Source organism: Leptonotus elevatus, chromosome 11 (assembly GCF_054856555.1).
Source record: "Leptonotus elevatus isolate MCC_2025b chromosome 11, RoL_Lele_1.0, whole genome shotgun sequence".
NCBI classification, from domain to species: Eukaryota; Metazoa; Chordata; class Actinopteri; order Syngnathiformes; family Syngnathidae; genus Leptonotus; species Leptonotus elevatus.
The window spans coordinates 20,701,979-20,719,644 of NC_141249.1; the positions used below are offsets into that span (position 1 = coordinate 20,701,979).

Here is a 17,666-nt window from a genome sequence, read left to right on the forward strand (position 1 = left end):
TTATAGCGCAGCAGGTCCTGCTTGTCTGCGTTGCGGGATGGACTCTCATTTGGGGCTTTTTAGCCTTTTGTCGGCGAAGGCGCTAGCAGCATAGTAGCAACAATTTGGGTGGGTGGTAGAAGGGCCATTTTGTTCCAGACACAAACATTACGCTATAAAGACATTCGCATACAGGAAGGCTTTCAGATCATTTGAAAAAGTGAACATTTTTAGCCCCACAAATATGCCGTGGTTGTTGGTTGGTTACTTCGTCAGGCCGTCAGTCAGTTATTTGATGGATTGCGTGTAAACTTCAGAACTTGTGTCCAAGAAACTTTGTTAGTCAGTCAGTCAGTTAATTAATTGCTGGGAAAACTTTGAAACAAATGCCCAAGAAACTGTATAGAAAGTAGGGCTCTCCAGTCAATCAGTTTGTAATAATAAATAAATAAATAAGTTAAAAAAAAATAATGATTTCCATGGAGCAAAGTTGTTGGTTAGTTAGTCAGTTAGTCTCAGTTAGTTAAATGAATTGTAGATTTCTTTTATGCAATATGCAGATCTCAAATAATACAAAATAAAGTATATCTTTGCGGCGATAATGATCTATCTATCTATCTATCTATCTATCTATCTATCTATCTATCTATCTATCTATCTATCTATCTATCTATCTATCTATCTATCTATCTATCTATCTATCTATCTATCTATCTATCTATCGATCTATTAACAAAACGCAACTACAGCTAACTAGCTAATTAGCAGCTAGCTAACTAGCAACAAGTGGCAAAGCAGCGAAAAGCAGCTTGCCAGTCATAGACAAGGCTAGAAAATCCATTTAGTTAACAGATAACGAGCTAGCTACTACCAAGCCAGGTGACCAAGCCAGACGACAGATAGCTAGCGGCTAATTCGCCTACAGTACCTGCCAGAGCCCAGATTTAAACCCTGAACCTCAGAACTGTGGGGCAAACATGCTAACCACTCGGTCACCAAGCTGCCCTCAACCGTTGTTGTAGCGGGAAATTCATTTCAATTGAGCACGCAGCGAGACAAAAACAAATGCTAACAATGGAATGCATGTTTGAGGCTATCACACCAGAGATGATCAAAACAAAACATCAGGGACCAAACAAGCAATGTGTTGTTTATCCTATTAGCCTTATCGCGAATAAACGCAGTGGTCATCACGGTTGATCCACGCTCGTGTGCTACGTTATCTGCCGGCCTGCAGCACAAGTACCATGAATGAGATAATTGGCGGCCGCCTTGTTCCCGCACCATTGATTCAGGCGAGTGTACACTTTTCTTTCTTTCTTTTTTTTTTGTTAATAAAGGCTTTGTTGCAGTGTGACGAGAGTGTTGCTTCCTCCTAACCCTCCGGGAGGTGTCTTTATTTCCCAGGGAACAGACTTTAAAGGCTTTAAAATGGTGCGCGTGAAATCACATTTCTTGATGGGCACAATTAATGGAAGTAATAGCCTAAGTATGCAGCGAGAATGGATTGTCTAATTCTTCTAAAGTTTTTTTTTTAAGCCTCACAACGTGAAGGAAGGAAGGAAGGAAATACCTGTGGGGTTCAAATTTAATATCACTTACATTGTTCTCATATTTCAGTCTCTCGTTAATTACATGTACTAAAAATAACCCACTCTTGTCAATGTGTTGAAACTGTATGATGTAACTGACAATATAGTGGAATTCACAGGGAAATTGAATTGTTTGCTCTAAATGTAAGATATAACAAAAACAGAGAGTATTGTGGAAAAGTAATGAAACTGGCATTAGTAAAAAAACAATGTAGCTGTCAATGTAATCTGACTGTATAATGTCACTGACAATATAGCAGAAGTCACTTGTGTAACTTTGTGATGTAATGCAACTGACAATTAAATGTAATTGTTATAATTGACCACAGCAATGATGTCGTCATAACTCATAACATAACTAGATATATAAAAAAAAAGACAACCTTTATCAATTCAATGTAACTGTGTTCATAATTCATTGCAATGGTGCATTAGTGCCATGTATCTGGCAATATAATGATGTAAGTAACTGTAGTGAAACGAAAAAGTGTATTGTAACTGTAAAACACAAGTGGCATGTAACGCAATAACTCATCGCAAATGTAATGTAACTGGAATGCAAATGACAATACAAAGTCAACTGAAGCCAATACAGTATTTCCGTATTTCTGTAAATGCAGCTCTGGCGCTATCTAGTGGCAGAGTTGGCAAAATTAATCATACACTCTATTTGTTAGTAGATCTACAGATACTTTAAAAAATATATGTTTTAACAAGCCTATTTTGACATTGTGATGCGTAGAAAGTAAACATATGGTTTTAAATGGATGATAAAACAAATAAAAAGTCGATTCCAATAACAATCTGAAAGTACAGTAACAAAAAACTAGTCCTTTGTTACTTCCCAACTCTGCACCACACTCGTATTTCATAATATCTTAGATTTTCTATTTGAGAAATTGAATGAAATTTAATATTGAAGTAAAAGGATACAAGTGCTGTGTCTAATTCCGATTTTGTTTTGGCTCCAGTGTGTGGTGCACTGCGGTTCAAACACAGGTTTGTCTACCTCTATTTGAACAAGAAGAAGAACGATGCGGAAATGACGCCCCACTCGCTACTTTCAGCAACAAGCTAGCAGTACACCAAAACAATTGTTTACGTTCGCTTTTTACTGCATTTTCTTCGCGTTCCTATCAACTCTGCTGTTCATGGACGAACTTCTGTGGTCTTTAAGTTTACGGCCGGGTTTAAAAGTTGCCGTTTGTCAATAGAAATGTGAAATGAGTTGAGAAGTTGATGCTAACACGAGTAGCATGTAGCATAGAAGCTAACAAGTTAAAGCACAATCGACCGTGCATCAAGTACTGGCGCCAAGCAGCAGATTTTAATCTGTGATTCTGGGGGCGGAATCCTTTTAGTTTGATGTTACGTGGTCAACGTCAGCCATAAGCGACTCTGCGTGGGCCGGCGAGTCTTAAACTGCAGAAGCGGACCGGACCGAGGGCTTATTCCCTTCCTCGCCCCGGTGGTGATGCTTGATGGGGCTCTTCAGGGTCATGATGCCGCCCAAGTTGCAGCTTTTGGCCGTGCTGACGTTTGCCGTCACCATGTTTTTTATCGAGAACCAGATCCAAAGACTGGAAGAGTCCAGAACCAAACTAGGTAAGGTATTTGTCAAGTTGGAATTTAGGGCTGGACGATAATGACCTTTAAAAGTCTTAAATGAGCTATTTTGCAAAATGGACGCCTCATTTCTAATTTAGAACGACACGTAATCAATAAAACCCCCATTTAAATGTTTAGAGATTACAATTAGTATGTATTTCGCTTAAATAAATGTATTTTAATAAGGATGTTTCACGCCTGTTTTGTGCAGTCTATGAAAATATGATGGAAAAATGTCTTATTAGACCGTGCCAGTGGACCTAATCAAGTGTCCAGTGATGTCATGTCTGTTAGGAAGTAGACGCCCACACGTCAGGATTACATTGTGGATAAGTAATTATAGAATGTCCTTGTAGTGGCCTAAATGTCACCTAATGACATCGACATGTTTAATTGACTTAAAGATAGCAATAAAGTGTGGTGCTTGAAAAGAAATCGACACTCATACATTGCTGTGCGTTGATCCGCCAGAGCGCGCCATGGCCAGACACGAGCTCTCCGAGGTGGAGCAGCAGCGCCATGGCAAAGACGGCGCTCGAGGCCTCTTGTTGGAGGACAACGATGGTGACGACGACATGGTAATCATCTACAACCGGGTGCCCAAGACGGCCAGCACATCCTTCACCAACATCGCATACGACCTGTGCGCCAAGAACCGCTTCCACGTGCTGCACATCAACACCACCAAGAACAACCCCGTCATGTCCCTGCAGGACCAGGTCTGACCGGATTGTTTTGGGGCATCTCTTCAAACTGCTGTCACGTGAACAATGATATCAAAATGCAACAAACAAACGTGGAGTTTGTTTTTTTGAATGCAGATGCGTTTTGTTCACAACGTCACATCCTGGCGAGGGATGAAGCCCGCCTTCTACCACGGCCACGTGGCCTATCTGGACTTCGCAAAGTGAGAGCCGCCACCTTCTCGCATTCTTTTGCTGACATTTGGCATGTTAGTAAGGCTCTCTGTGTTTAGGTACGGCGTCAAGGGGAAGCCCCTGTACATCAACGTGGTGCGAGACCCCATCGAGCGCTTGGTGTCCTACTACTATTTCCTGCGCTTCGGAGACGACTACCGACCCGGCCTGCGGCGAAGGAAGCAAGGCGACAAGAAGGTGCTCTTTTTGCGCCTTCAAAACCGTGTGAAACCCTCATGATCATTATATTTTTCTTCTTCCTCTGCGTCTTGCAGACCTTCGATGAGTGCGTGGCATCCGGCGGCTCTGACTGCGCCCCCGAGAAACTCTGGCTGCAAATCCCTTTCTTTTGTGGACACCATTCAGAGTGCTGGTGAGCACAAAATGTTTTGTCATGTGCATTCTCAAAAGAAAAAATGGCACTCTACAATCGTGAACTGTATAAAAACATACAGTAACAACGTAATTAAATAAAATGTGAAGAAGTAAATAAGTTTTTGGACACATTTTTTTGCTTCAATTCACTGGACATTGCTCGCCTTGGCCTGAAGGGGGCAGTATAATACAAATGGAGGCACACAAGAGTTTTATAACTGATTCTTTAGGCTGCAGTACGATTAGTCATTTTTTTGCAAAGGATAATGAATATGTGAGTTGTGTTATTGTCTGTCTACAATAGTAGCTCCAGTCAGCAAAAATATTGATCGTTGTTTTCCAAAGTAAAAGCAGATGTTTGCAAATAAATATTTTATATTTTTATGAGGCACAAAAATAATCAGTCTGCTTTCATGGAGGACTACAGAAATCTGAGGGGGTGAAATTCTAATGATTTGAACACTTTCAAGTTAAACTATTGTATGTTTCTAAACGGTTTGTCAACTATCAAAATAGTTGTTGATTATTTGATAATTAATTTGTCAATCGATTTTTGTCAATTTTCACACTTGGGTGTCCTGGAATAATGTGCTATATAAATCGGATTTTTTTTTTTTAATATTGTTATTATTAACACAGCAACACTAACGCTAGCTTCTTTAGCCGTTAACCTTCGTTTTGCATTGTATGTTAGCATTAAACTAAAATAAATTGCCATAAGGCAAAGCTACGTGATAGACTTAAATACGCAACGTGTAATTAATTATGTTTGGTTAGACAGTAAACTACAACTTGGAATGGCAATAAACAGCTTGAAGTTTTTGTTTTTTTTGAATAATAATAATTGTTAACTAGCCACCAAACTTTTGCTTGTTGTGGACTTGAGTTGAGTTCACTGCCATCATACTACGCCAGTATCAAGTTTTTGATCTCAATTCTACTGTAGTTGTCGGCCATTGACAGTTGTTGGACATGCCGCTTATCTGAATAATACATTGATTGTGCATACGTTGTAAAATGTGCAGGAATGTGGGCAGCCACTGGGCGCTTGAGCAGGCCAAGTACAACCTGGTCAACGAGTACCTGTTGGTGGGTGTGACCGAGGAGCTGGAAGACTTTATTATGATGCTGGAGGCCACACTGCCGCGCTTCTTCAAGGGCGCCGCAGACCTCTACAAGACGGGTATTGCCAAATTGCAAACCTCCTCACAGCCTACCACGAAAGATGCTACATCTTCCAGTTACACATGGCATCTTTAAAAGTCGCTGTTGTCATCCCTAGGCAAGAAGTCCCACCTGCGCAAGACCACCGAGAAGAAGCCCCTGACCCGGGAGACCGTCGGTAAACTCCAGCAGTCCAAGATCTGGGCCATCGAAAACGAGTTCTACGAGTTTGCGCTGGAGCAGTTCCAGTTCGTGCGGGCGCACGCCGTCCGGGAGAAGGACGGCGAGCTCCTCGTGCTGCCGCAGAGCTTCTTCTACGAGAAGATCTACCCGAAAGCCGCCTGAGGGAGGCAGCGGAGGACCGAGACGCACATGCTGGATTCTGGGACTGTTTACAGGTAATAGTGTTTTTTTTCTTTTTTTTTTTTTCTTTTTTTTTTTATAAACAATGGACTATGAAACGCAAGGAAACGACTTTAGAGTTGATTAGCACCTTTCGAGTGACTGCTGAGGAACTGGCAAGCTCATCCGACTGTTGAGGATTTGTTATGCGCTACATTTCTCAAACTTGTTTACAGAAACGCACAGCGAGACTTGAAAGTGGACAAACTGCTTTTAACGGACCAAATGTCAGTATAGGAAGCTCGCGTAGAAGCACACAAGACATCACAATGGGCAATTGCACAAATAATGTACCATGTGGGCAGAAGTATTGGGACACATCTGTCTAATTGCAGAAGCAACATGTGTCAAGCTGTTTTATAGAGGCATCGCGAGATATTTTACAGTCGTGGCATCTGTACAGCTGACCTTTTCTATGAATTATACCACCATGAGCTTTGGTAGGTAACTTGACCCAGATGTGGCACCTGTAATGTTTGAATTTACTCAAACCTATACCATATTCGCTCCCAGCTGTTTTTTTTGCAAGGCCCACAGAATATTGTGTTCCATTGCTATGAAAACACGGAACCTAAAGATTCATCAGGAAGTAAAAGTATATTTCTATCTGTTTCCATTTTGCAGCAATTGGCATTAGAATATAGCTTAGTTTCATCATTATTCACAAATCAGCTTGTTTTCAACATGGCCCTGGTTGATCTCTTCTACTCTGCTGCCACCTGCTGGCCGTTTTTGTAATAACTAGCATTGCTTCAACTGTTTTGTGCAGTTGAGAGGCTGCATCAAAGCCCCATAAAAAACATAAATACGTCTTTGGGACACTTAAAACATTTAAAATAGAACATATTTATACGTTTTTGGGAGCAAATGAGTTAATGAGTGCTTTAGGTGATATTTTGTGTCCCAATACTTTTGTCTGTGTGTCATGACGTCATCAGTGACGTCCATCTTAGATCGATTATGGAGTGTGACGATGCAAGTGGTAAGTACAGGGTCGTACTACTGATTGTGCCTTTTTATGAGGATTATTAACATTATCACATTTTTCTTATGTTGACACTCAAAACGGTCACTTTTTTTTGTGTGTGTATTTCATCACATCCGATTCAATTTCAGACATAAACGCCTACCTTCAAATGGTGTCTTTGATGTTTTTATTACACTACTGTGTACCAAAAAAAATGTTAGGGCCACGCAATTAAGGGGGCAGGGGATATATTATTTATTTATTTTATATATATATATTTTAAATATTATTTAGTTATTTATTTTGTGGGGATGTGGTGAATAGTAGTATAACACATTTTAGTAGTATGAAACATTTTGGGGAAATAAGTAATATTGTTTGGTGGCAGAGGAGGGTTTGAATAATCTTCGGCAAAAAAAAACTGTTTAGTCAAGATTTGTATTTTCTACTTTTTTTTTTTAATGGTTGGAATTTTTGAAAAAAGTGTTATATTTTCCTGAGAAAAAAAGCCACAAGTGTACAAGAAAAACACGTTGTATTTTTCCAAGAAAAAAATCTAAATGTAGCCTGACTTGAATCTTGCGACATTTCAAGTTTTTAACAAAATTTATCGTGAGATTGTGACGTTTTTCTGTAATGTGCTGCTAGTCTCGTAAAATTGCAAGATTATCATAGCATAAATGGGATTTTTTTTTTTAAAGTATAGCCCTAATACCCCTTTCTCATTTTGTCCCTCCTCTCGGTTCAACAACGTCCTCACTAATAATGTCTGCATGTCAGTCATCAGGGTGCACTTAACCAGCTCGAACCCTCAAATGCGTCTCACAGGAAGGATGATCCACAAAATTCTGCCAGCGAGGTGTCCGCTTGCCGAGTTTCACGCTCCAGCGGTCCGTGGCCGTTCGCCCCTTTGAGGCCGCGGACACACACAAAAAAAAAAAGAAGTCTGCCGGGAAGAATCGAGAAAAAAATGGAACTCAATTAAGCTTTTTGCTGCAGGCGTATTGGAACATTGTTTCATTAAGCAGATGAATACAGTCTGATAATTACTCGGTCTCAATTAGAGGGAAAAACTCTATTGATTGTGGCTGATGAGCTTGAAGGTTAATTAGGAACACATTTGCAACCAATTCAATCACGGTTTCAAGGCCTGTTCCGTCAACAGCAAGCTGCTTCTTGCTTTCATTAAAAATAAGCCCCGAGTGGTTTATTTTCGTGCACAAAAGACACTAAAGTGGACAGCTATTCAAACTTTGCTTCAATAGAAATGTCTCTGATGCGCGTCAGTCACTCCAGTTGACAGCTGTTCAAAACAATTTCTCGTCAATGTGGCCAAGTCTTGATGTTAAAAATAGGTGAATTTGATACACTAGCAATTGTTTGCTGTCCGTTGTAGTCACTGATGCCCAAATTCAGTATTGAAAACTTAAATGATATTCATATAGTGTATATTTTGACAATTGTAAAAAAAAATAAAAAAAATGCGGTTTTATTATTGGCCACTAGAGGTCGCCACGCCTCTTCCTGTAGCGCCTTGCTCTTCACTCTGGCCTGAAAACGTTCAGCAAGTTCCCCCAAATGCACCTGAGCTCATCCCATTGGAACACACAAATAGCACATTAGCATCAGCCCCACAAATGACGCCATTAGGCTCACTTGGACATAAATACTCTCACTTGGTCTCAGGCAATTTGTTCTGCCGCTTTCCGTGTAATGATGCTGGCATCGAATTGGGAGAATGTTCTGTGACCAGACACTTTAAAAAATATATGAAATAATGACGAGACTCTCCAACATGAGCACAATGGCTCCATTACGCTTTATCTCACTTTAAGGACCTTTTTTTGTCAACACAGAAGCGATCTGGATGATTTTAAGCCGTGCGTTCATTCCAGGGACATTTTGTGACATTTGATTTTCAAGACATTTTAGCTGTGTTCATGAATATAGGTCTAATTTGAAAGATAGTACAGAGCATTTTAGCAGATTTCGCAAGACCCGCAGAATATTGTTTTTTATTATACATTTATATAATGATATCGTTTATATACACCAAGTCTTCTAAACGAAAGAATAGACTCCCTTCCTCCACCAGAAAAAAAAGTTTGATTCTACCTTTCTCAGTAGCTATATCAAGAAGCATGCATGTAGACAAAAACCAGTTCTGAATAGTTGACCGCTGTAGTGACTGATGTTTAGCTTCAGTATCAGAATCACACATTAGCAGCGTCACAATTGAAGTTAGATCATGGCGTGTATATAAAAATATTATACAGTATGCGTGAGTGTGATCAATACTCCTTAAAATGTATTTCATGGAATTTAATGCCTCATTTAAAGTGAAAAAAGAAATCAATCTCAGTTTTTTTTTTTTGTCCTCTGAGTGCAGTCTTCACGCTGCAAGCTCTTCTTGCTCCATAAAGCAAACAGAGCAGATCCGAGACAGCTTGTCGGACCCCCACATGGCCAAAGGGGACCACCGACCGGTCACTGGATGGGTCGCTGGGTGGCGTGTACGACTCGTGTTTTATGCAAATGTGCCCGAACGGGAGGTAAAATGGAAGCCAGCGTGTCGGAGGCAGTGGGCCAAGAAAGCCTTGGTGCAGATGATGGATGGAGCTGGGGAGGGGGGAAAAAAGATGATGGACACCATCATAAAGCCGGGCCAAATTCATCCCTTAATGGATACTTGCCTTCTGGTCTGACGCACATTAAAGGCCCCCCAATAGGATTAATGGCTGGCTATGCTAAGGCTGCACTTAGGCAGTACTGGGCTAAATGCTAGCATCAGTAGACTAATCATTTGATTATCTGCGAACGTCATCTTTCCCATTTTTGGATGTTCAGGTCCAGTATCACTGAGTTTACATTTAATACCTGGTTGCTACTCGCCAAGCTAGTATGTCACGTTATCTACCGAGCTGTCGGCTACTCGACAATCTTGCTAGCATTTTGCATAGTTACTCTACATATTTTGCAACCTATCTGGTAGCGACTCACCTATGTTGCTATTTGATTGCCTACATAGCTACTTGGGTGAGTAGCTACTGGCTAGGTTGTAAAGTAGGTAGGCTAGCTAGGTGGCTGTAAACTTTATGTAGAAAAGCGGCATAGGTGATTAGCTACCAGCTAGTTTGCTAAGTAGGTAAGCTAGGGCCTGGCGTAGGCTTGAAACATAGGTGAGTAGCTACTAGGCAACATGCTAGTGACAAAGATGAGTAGCTAGGTTGCTAAGCTTTACGTAGGCAATCTCATAGCAACATTGGCGAGTAGCTACTAGCTAGGTCGCTGTAAGCTTTATGTAGAAAATCTCATAGCGGCATAGGTGAGTAGCTACCAGCTAGGTTGCTAAGTAGGTAAGCCTGGCATCATGTCGGTGATATAGTTGAGTGTGTAGCAACTAGTTATGTTAATAGCATGTTGCATCACAAATGTGAGTCGCTAGCTACCAGCTAGTAGCTATAGCTAACTCACCTACCTCTCAAGCTAGCCTGTTGCTTAGCTACTTACTGAGCAGCTAAACCGCTAACTGCTAAATCACTTGTGAACAGAAGTTTTGTTTTGTTTTTTGACACACACAAAGTTGTGTCTCATTTTAACGGATCGTGACCGGCGCCCATTCCGCAGCAAAAGAAGCGTCGGCGTATTCAAACCGGACAACTTTATGGAAACACTCTTATCAATTAAAGCGGCAGAAGGAAAAGGCGTGGGGGTGTGGGGGCATTTTAATAAGCATCTGTCATTTACTGACAGGCGGGACATGATGTAATAGCTAATGGACAATACGTGCCTGTGTGGCGAGGTTGACCCCGTGCGGGAAACTCTTAATTAGATTGCTCTTTTGTCGTTTGACCTTGGCGGAAGAAGACACCCAACACTGCTGCTTGCTCCTCTGCTATTCTGCCCCCCCCCCCCCCTTCCCCTCGTTGTCGTCCTGCTGGAGGCTGGCGGAGAATCAGCAATTGAATCCATTGTGTGTCGGTGCTGATGAGCTTTGCAGAGTAGATAATGGATTAAATTATTTATCTGCTATCCCCCCGCCGTCCCTTCTCCTCCATCCCGCCTCATTGTTGCCTGCTCTTTGTGCTGCTGCAGCGCGACACAAGCGCGGGCTGAAGGCCTTGATCACTCGCCGTCTTTCATAGATCTAATTTTTCTAATTAGCGCCTGAATGCCGAATGGGGTCTCGCGCTCTCGCCCTCCTCCTACTCCGCGTCATACTCTTGGTGAGATGCATTCCATGACACTGCATCGCGCCCGCGTCCTTCTCCGATGGCGACCTTAAATGATTCGACCAATCGTCTCATCAGCAAGTTGTCGCAGTGGCGAGAACGCGTCCAATCTTTTTAATGATCATTAAGCATCACGTAGCATAGGCAGACAAAACCTTTGCCGTTTCATCATTCTCAAAGTTCTCTCCCTCTGGTGACGTATGGAAGAATCACTGCCTTAGGAAAGTTCAGTTGTATTGAACGTTTCATTTTAACACATTTACATTTAATCATTTAAAAGAGTGAGTAGTGGAATTGGCCCAAAATGGCTGCTTCAATCATAGTCATGGATGCTTTTTTTGTGTTTCATGATAATCTCGATAGTGAAAATGATGTCGGGCAATTTTTCTTCCCTTACTAGGATCCTCAAAAAATGATTTACAAATAATAATAAAACATGCCTACCAAATTTCATGTTGCTAAGTCAAACTAGCTACGGGGACTGAATTTTCAAATTTGGAAAAAATGTCTTTCGAAAGACTCTTGCATTTGGCCAAATGTCGTAAAAACATTTTTTTTTAACAACCTTTTTGTGGGTCTTCTCATCATACACTCATCTACCACATTTTATGGCGATTGGTTCTTTAAAAAATAAATAAATGAATTGTCATTGAAGGGCTGCTGGAAATGGTCAAAATGACCACAATATGTCTACTTAAAACCAAAATGTCAAACTTCCTGTGTCCTTTCCGCTGTTGCGTATTGAGACTTTATTGTGGGTCTACTCATGACACCCATGGTAACCAAATTTCATGTTAAGTCAAACTGGCTTTGCGGGCTAAATTTTTTTAATTTGGTCACAATTGGATCTGTCCAGAGTATCTGCCAAATTTGTCAAATTTGATGGACACCGCTTGGACCCAAAATGGTTGACTTCCTGTGTCTTTTCAGGCCTGACTTCTCGAGACTTTTACTGTAAATGCGGTTCCAAGTGGCCTGTTTGTGTTTCCTCCTCTGGTGTGGACCACCACGCCCCCTCCCTCCTGAAAACGGGCAACAAAGGGCCCATTGAGTGGTCATGGCGGCGTCGGCGGCGAGGGTCTTTGATGGCTAATCTGCATGCGTTTGTACAGGGAAACTGGAGCCGGCTTCAAGGAAACAGGTGGAACTCATTACGATATCCTCACTCTGGATTTCCTCCTACGTTCTTGTTTTTTTTTTTTTTTTTTTATCAGATTTTTTTTCTCCCCTCCAGAAATTCCCTGGTGAGTCTTGTGTGTGAGCACAAAGGCAAGGAAAGTTTTGCTTTGCAGTCACAGTTTCAGGAAAAAAGTTTGTTTGGCGTTTTTGTTGTTTTTTAGATTTTTGTTGTCACTAACTGGCCCGAACACGAGAGTGAAATGTCAACTTTGAAACTCATGTCTCGTTCAAAAAGTTTTGAAAAGATATTTTGGGGAAATTCTAAATGCTTTCGTAAAAAAAATATATATATATATATATATATATTTATTTATTTATTTTTACACTTAAATCTGAATTCATTCTTATCATACTATGACATTTTATCAAAAAGAAAACTCATTTATTCTCACAATGCTGTAAAAAAAAATATTGAAAAAAATCTAAATTTATTCTCATTTCGCTACAACTTTCTTGGTTTTTAGAAAACGTAAATGTGACATTTTGTTGAAGAGCCCGCAATTTTCCAATATCAATAAATTTAGAGTTTCGTCACCTCCCTTCAGGTTTTTAAAGCGTTCTGTGGCAACCAAGCCAATCCTTGGAGATAAATCGGAAAATAAACCGCTCAATACAAAATATGTGATGCACATAAGCAGATTTTTGTGTAAGGAGGCTGATCTTCGATTTGGCTGGCTGCTCCATCGGCCGGAGGGATTTCCATCCTTCTGCTTTATCAGTTTTAGGGAAATCATTTGATTGTACCTAATGTTGTGGCCATTGAATGTATTAAATTGATTTTATGTTATGATGGAAAATAGGACTTTATTGTTGTAAAATTACACTTTTCCCCAGGAAATACGTTTGATTTCATATTTAAAAAAAAAAAGAAAGGCATAATATTCTGAGGTGTTGTGACAATTTTTGGGGGGGAAATACAACTTTATTCTTTTAATATTACAGGGTTTTTTTCAAAGTATTTTTTTCTTTAAAAAAGTATAATTAAAAAAAAATTATTGAAAAAAGTCTTAATTTGACCATAAATACATTTATTTATTTATTTTAATTTTGGTGAAAAAAAAATGTAATATTACGAGAATCACAAGAAAACAGTGGTATTGTTTTTTTTGTAAAAAAATAATATATATTTTTTCTCCAAAATTTCTTGACAAATGTATTGACCTAAAAGAACTGAAAATAGTTGGTTTTAATCTTTAAAAATTTTTTAAAACATTTTTAAATTAAAACAAAATGTAATTTTTTTTCTTGAAAATGTAATACCTTAAAAATAAACTTGTATTTTTATGAGGACAAAAGTTTCAATATTGTAAAGTTGTATTATTATTTTTGAAAAAGTAAAAATGTATTTTTTTTATTTTTTTAATCTTTTTCAAAAGTAATTAAAAAATATCTTGAAAGTTGTATTTTCTCTAGAAAAAGTTTTTTTTCTTTCCTGAAATTGTCATATTTCGTCTTTGTTGATAAAGGTTGTAAGAATCAAATGCTTTTCTACAAACTAAATAAAGTGAATTTCTCCTCCTTAGATGATCCATTTTACGTAGGAAGAAAATCCTTCATCAAAATTTCCATGATGACTTCTTAATGCAAACGGCGAGAAAGGGCAAAAGCAAAAGAGGAGGAGGAGGATTGTGCGTCGGCAAGGTAACGTCCCGTAATGAAAAGCAAAGCAAAACACGAAGCGGCTTTTGATTGTTTAATTCAATAACGTCGAGGGAAACACTAGCCTCGCACCTCAAAGGCCACGGCGTGTTTGCAATGCATTAACGCTGCAAAGTGTGCAGTGTAGTAGCGGACCGGCACGTCCCACCTGGCCAGCCCGCCGTGGATGACTTGCAGATGTGCTTGCCTAAAGTCATGAGCGGGTGGGCGAGAACGCTTTTGTTAGCGCGCCATCCGTTGTTTTGCTTTCGGCGGGCTAATCTGCGGCTGAAACGGACACTTTGGAATGTCTTGTTTTTCTGGTCGCCCTGGACTAGCGTCGCACGGCACCGCAAATTACCTGAAACAAATTGTTCATGTTACCACAATAAAGTCAGATTTCTTTCAAGGACAAGAAAGGTGTCATGTGAGATTAGTCAAATTTTTGGGGAATCTAATGAGAAAAAGTTGTAGTTTATCGCAGAAGAAAGTGTCTGTCACGTGAGTGAAGATGAATTTTCTGATAAAAAAAAAAAGTTGTGTTTTTTTGCTGAATTTAAAGACATGTTCTGAGAATTTTTTTGGGGGAGACAACATATTGTGGAAACAAAGTTGTACAATATTTTTCTTACAAGAAAATAAATGTTGGAATATTACAAGAATAAAGTTGTTTTTTCTAAAAAAAAGTTGTAATGTTTCAAGAATAAATTGTGTATTTTCGTAGTCAATATTATGAGAAACTTTTGTATTTTTATTATAAAAAAATTATAGAAATAAAAATGTGACTAAAGTTGCATTTTTACAAAAGAAAAAAAATCCAGTTTAAACAAAAAAACTGTTACATTTTCTTGATTTCTTTCCCCCATAAGAATTATGTATTTTCATGAGAAATGTAATTATAAATATTATAAGAAGTAAGGGTACAAAAATGTATATTTTATGAAAGAATACATTTTATGAAAGAACATACAAAAAAGTATATTTTTAGAATAACATATTTTAAAATTAAAGTTGTTTTTTTTATTAAAAATTGTAATCGAATTTTTACAAAAGGGAAAAAGTCGGAATACTTTTTTTTCTTGAAAATGAGAATACAATCTTTTTTGTCATTTTTTTCTGAGAAAAAAATTGCCATATTTTAACAAGAAAATAATATTTAAAAAATGAATAAATCAATAAGTCATATTACAAGAAGTTCAACAAATTCTCACCGATACTCATTTTGAGCCAGTGGGAACGCGCGTGTTGCGTCGCAGCGTTCCCAGGATTCTCAGACAGATTTTGGCTCGCAAGCAGAAGCGCAAGGACGTCCAAATTGGCCTGTTGTCATCGAGCCCCACTATGATCTTCTGTGATCCCCCATTTTCGTCCGTCAGCGGGCCGTGATCAAAAAACGTGAGCGCGTCTCTCACTTCCTGTCCTCCAGGAAGCGGCCAACAAAGGCCTGCCTCATTCTCCGCCTAATGTCGTACATTTTTACCACACTAGCCGCCGTCTCGTGTTTCCATATCAATGAAAGAAAGTCTTGTTTTGATCCTCATCCTGCTCTAATGAGTCGCTACTCTCTTGTCTGCAAACAGGAAGAAGATGTACGATGAAAAGATGAGCAGGATTTACGTTCTCCGTTTTTTAGGTAGCATTAATATTTCCCACGCTCTATGAATGCATCACCCCAATGAAGTGAACCACGTGATTCTCTTATTCGCAATTTGGAAACTCAAAATCATCATTGCCAATTTAAATCTATGGGGATGCCATTAATTCGTTCCAATTTTAGTAATTTTGAAGAATACCGTAGTTAGATTCTTGTCATCAATAGCAATTTTTGGGTGTGTGTGTTTTTAAATGGATAATTTAGAATCTGTGACGGCATAGCACTTTTGTAAACATAAAAAAAATAAAATAACAAAGGATAATTTTTGATATTGTTGTGAATATTTTGCATCTCATTATAAAGTTTTAATTATTTATTTCAAATTTCAGGGTGAGAAAATGACCTTTTTTTGCTGTCATATCAAAACAGTAAGCGTTTTGGTTGTTCCAATTTGTGTTTGTGAAGGTATACGGCGACCGTACATAAATATATTTCATAAACGCAGCCGGGCTTTACGTTTGGTAAATCTGGTGTCTGATTGACAGATTGAGCCGCCTGACCGTCCGTGACTGTCAGGGCAAGCGTCCTCCCAACTCGCCGCCGTCCCGCCACGCCACATCGACAAGATTGATGAAGCCACACTTTTCTGCAGGTAGTTAGCCTTCATGCTCGGAGATGCGTCCGCAATTGCTTGTTGCTTTTGACGATATGCAAGATGACACACAACTGGATACATTTTGTGATATATAGAGTCCTACTTGTCAAAAATGTTCAAGTAACTTTGATGTGAAACCAAAATGATAATCTAACGTAAAAATTAAATGACCACTCGTAATGTTTTAATGACAGAAATAAAAAGTAAAAAAAAATAAAATCATTAATTTACTTGAATTATTATTATTTTTTAATCATAATAAAGTTGGATTTGCAAAAAAAAAGTCAGGACTTGAAAATAATCATAATGTTACAAGAAACAAGTCCTAATTTTACAATAGGAAGAATAAAGCAAAAAATTCTTAAGTCTTAAGAGAAGCGAAAAGTTGTATTTTTACAACAACGTTTTTAATGACAAAGTTGTAATATTGCAGTTCCGAGAAAAAAGGAATTTTGCAAGAATAAAGTAAAAATTTTACTACAAAAGCTAAACTACAAAACTACAATAACAAAAAAAGTTTAATTAGTGAAAGAAAAAAGTCAGCAATTTACAACAATAACGTCAAAATATTACGAGTCATAATTTTATGAGAAGAAAATAAACTTTCCTCAGTTTTTTTTAAACATATTTACAAAAATGTTTTCAAGAACATAAAATAGTGACATTTTATAAAGTTGCAATTTTATGAGGAAAAAAGTGGCAATATGAATCTAAAGTAATAATTTAATGGCAAAAGAGTTGAAATAAATTACAAGAGAAAAAGTCGTAATTTTAAGAGAATAAAGTAAATATTTAACAACAAAAGTCATATTGCAAGAAAAATTGTTTTTACAAGAATTTTTGTCAGTGGAGTCAAGAAAAGTAGCAGTCATTACAAAAAAAATCATTTTTAAATGTGTTTATTGACAAGTTTTAATATTCCCTCACTTCAATACCACTTTACATCAATAGCCATAATATTACTTTTGAACTTTTTGTTCCCCCATCGCGGGTCCGCGGCCGAACGTCAACATCAACGGGGAGCGTCGGGGCCCATCTGTGTTTTCTCGGACCGCCCGTGCGACACGGTTTTCGGGGGGGATCACACGAAGGGGCGACGGCCTGGAGGTGCAGAGGAAATGAAAGGAGGGCTTGTCTTTACTTTGGCTCCAAGGTTGTTTTCGAGGTCGGGGGGGGGGGGGGGTACGGAATCAAGGTTCTGCCAACAGCACGTTGACTTTGGCCGCTAATTGTGTCGTCCACAGCACATCTCCGCAGGATTTTGTGTTTTTTTCTGACCACCACCTCCAATATCGCCGTCACCAAATCAAAACCCATTTACAATTGTGCTTAGTAAGTTTTGCCGACGTTTTTGTAAATTGAGG

General features: G+C 39.0%; 1 protein-coding gene across 4 annotated transcripts; it reads left to right on the forward strand.

The window, feature by feature from the left end:
• Positions 1–2,586: 2,586 nt before the first annotated feature.
• hs2st1b (heparan sulfate 2-O-sulfotransferase 1b) lies at positions 2,587–16,209 on the forward strand. 4 transcript variants are annotated; one of them, XR_015096547.1, is made up of 10 exons: positions 2,587–3,176; positions 3,651–3,898; positions 4,001–4,086; positions 4,156–4,294; positions 4,372–4,469; positions 5,497–5,654; positions 5,754–6,033; positions 12,167–12,377; positions 13,939–14,056; positions 16,193–16,209. XR_015096547.1 is itself a non-coding variant. In XM_086090058.1 (7 exons), exons 1-7 carry the CDS (start codon positions 3,053–3,055, stop codon positions 5,978–5,980), a joined length of 1,080 nt encoding a protein of 359 aa, XP_085946184.1. In that variant the 5' UTR covers positions 2,587–3,052; the 3' UTR covers positions 5,981–7,174. The 4 variants fall into 4 exon arrangements, 1 of the variants encoding a protein (XP_085946184.1); XR_015096546.1 differs by lacking the exon at positions 16,193–16,209 and having other exon boundaries at positions 12,167–12,480; positions 13,939–14,629; XR_015096545.1 differs by lacking the exon at positions 16,193–16,209 and having other exon boundaries at positions 13,939–14,629.
• The last annotated feature ends 1,457 nt before the right edge of the window (positions 16,210–17,666 follow it).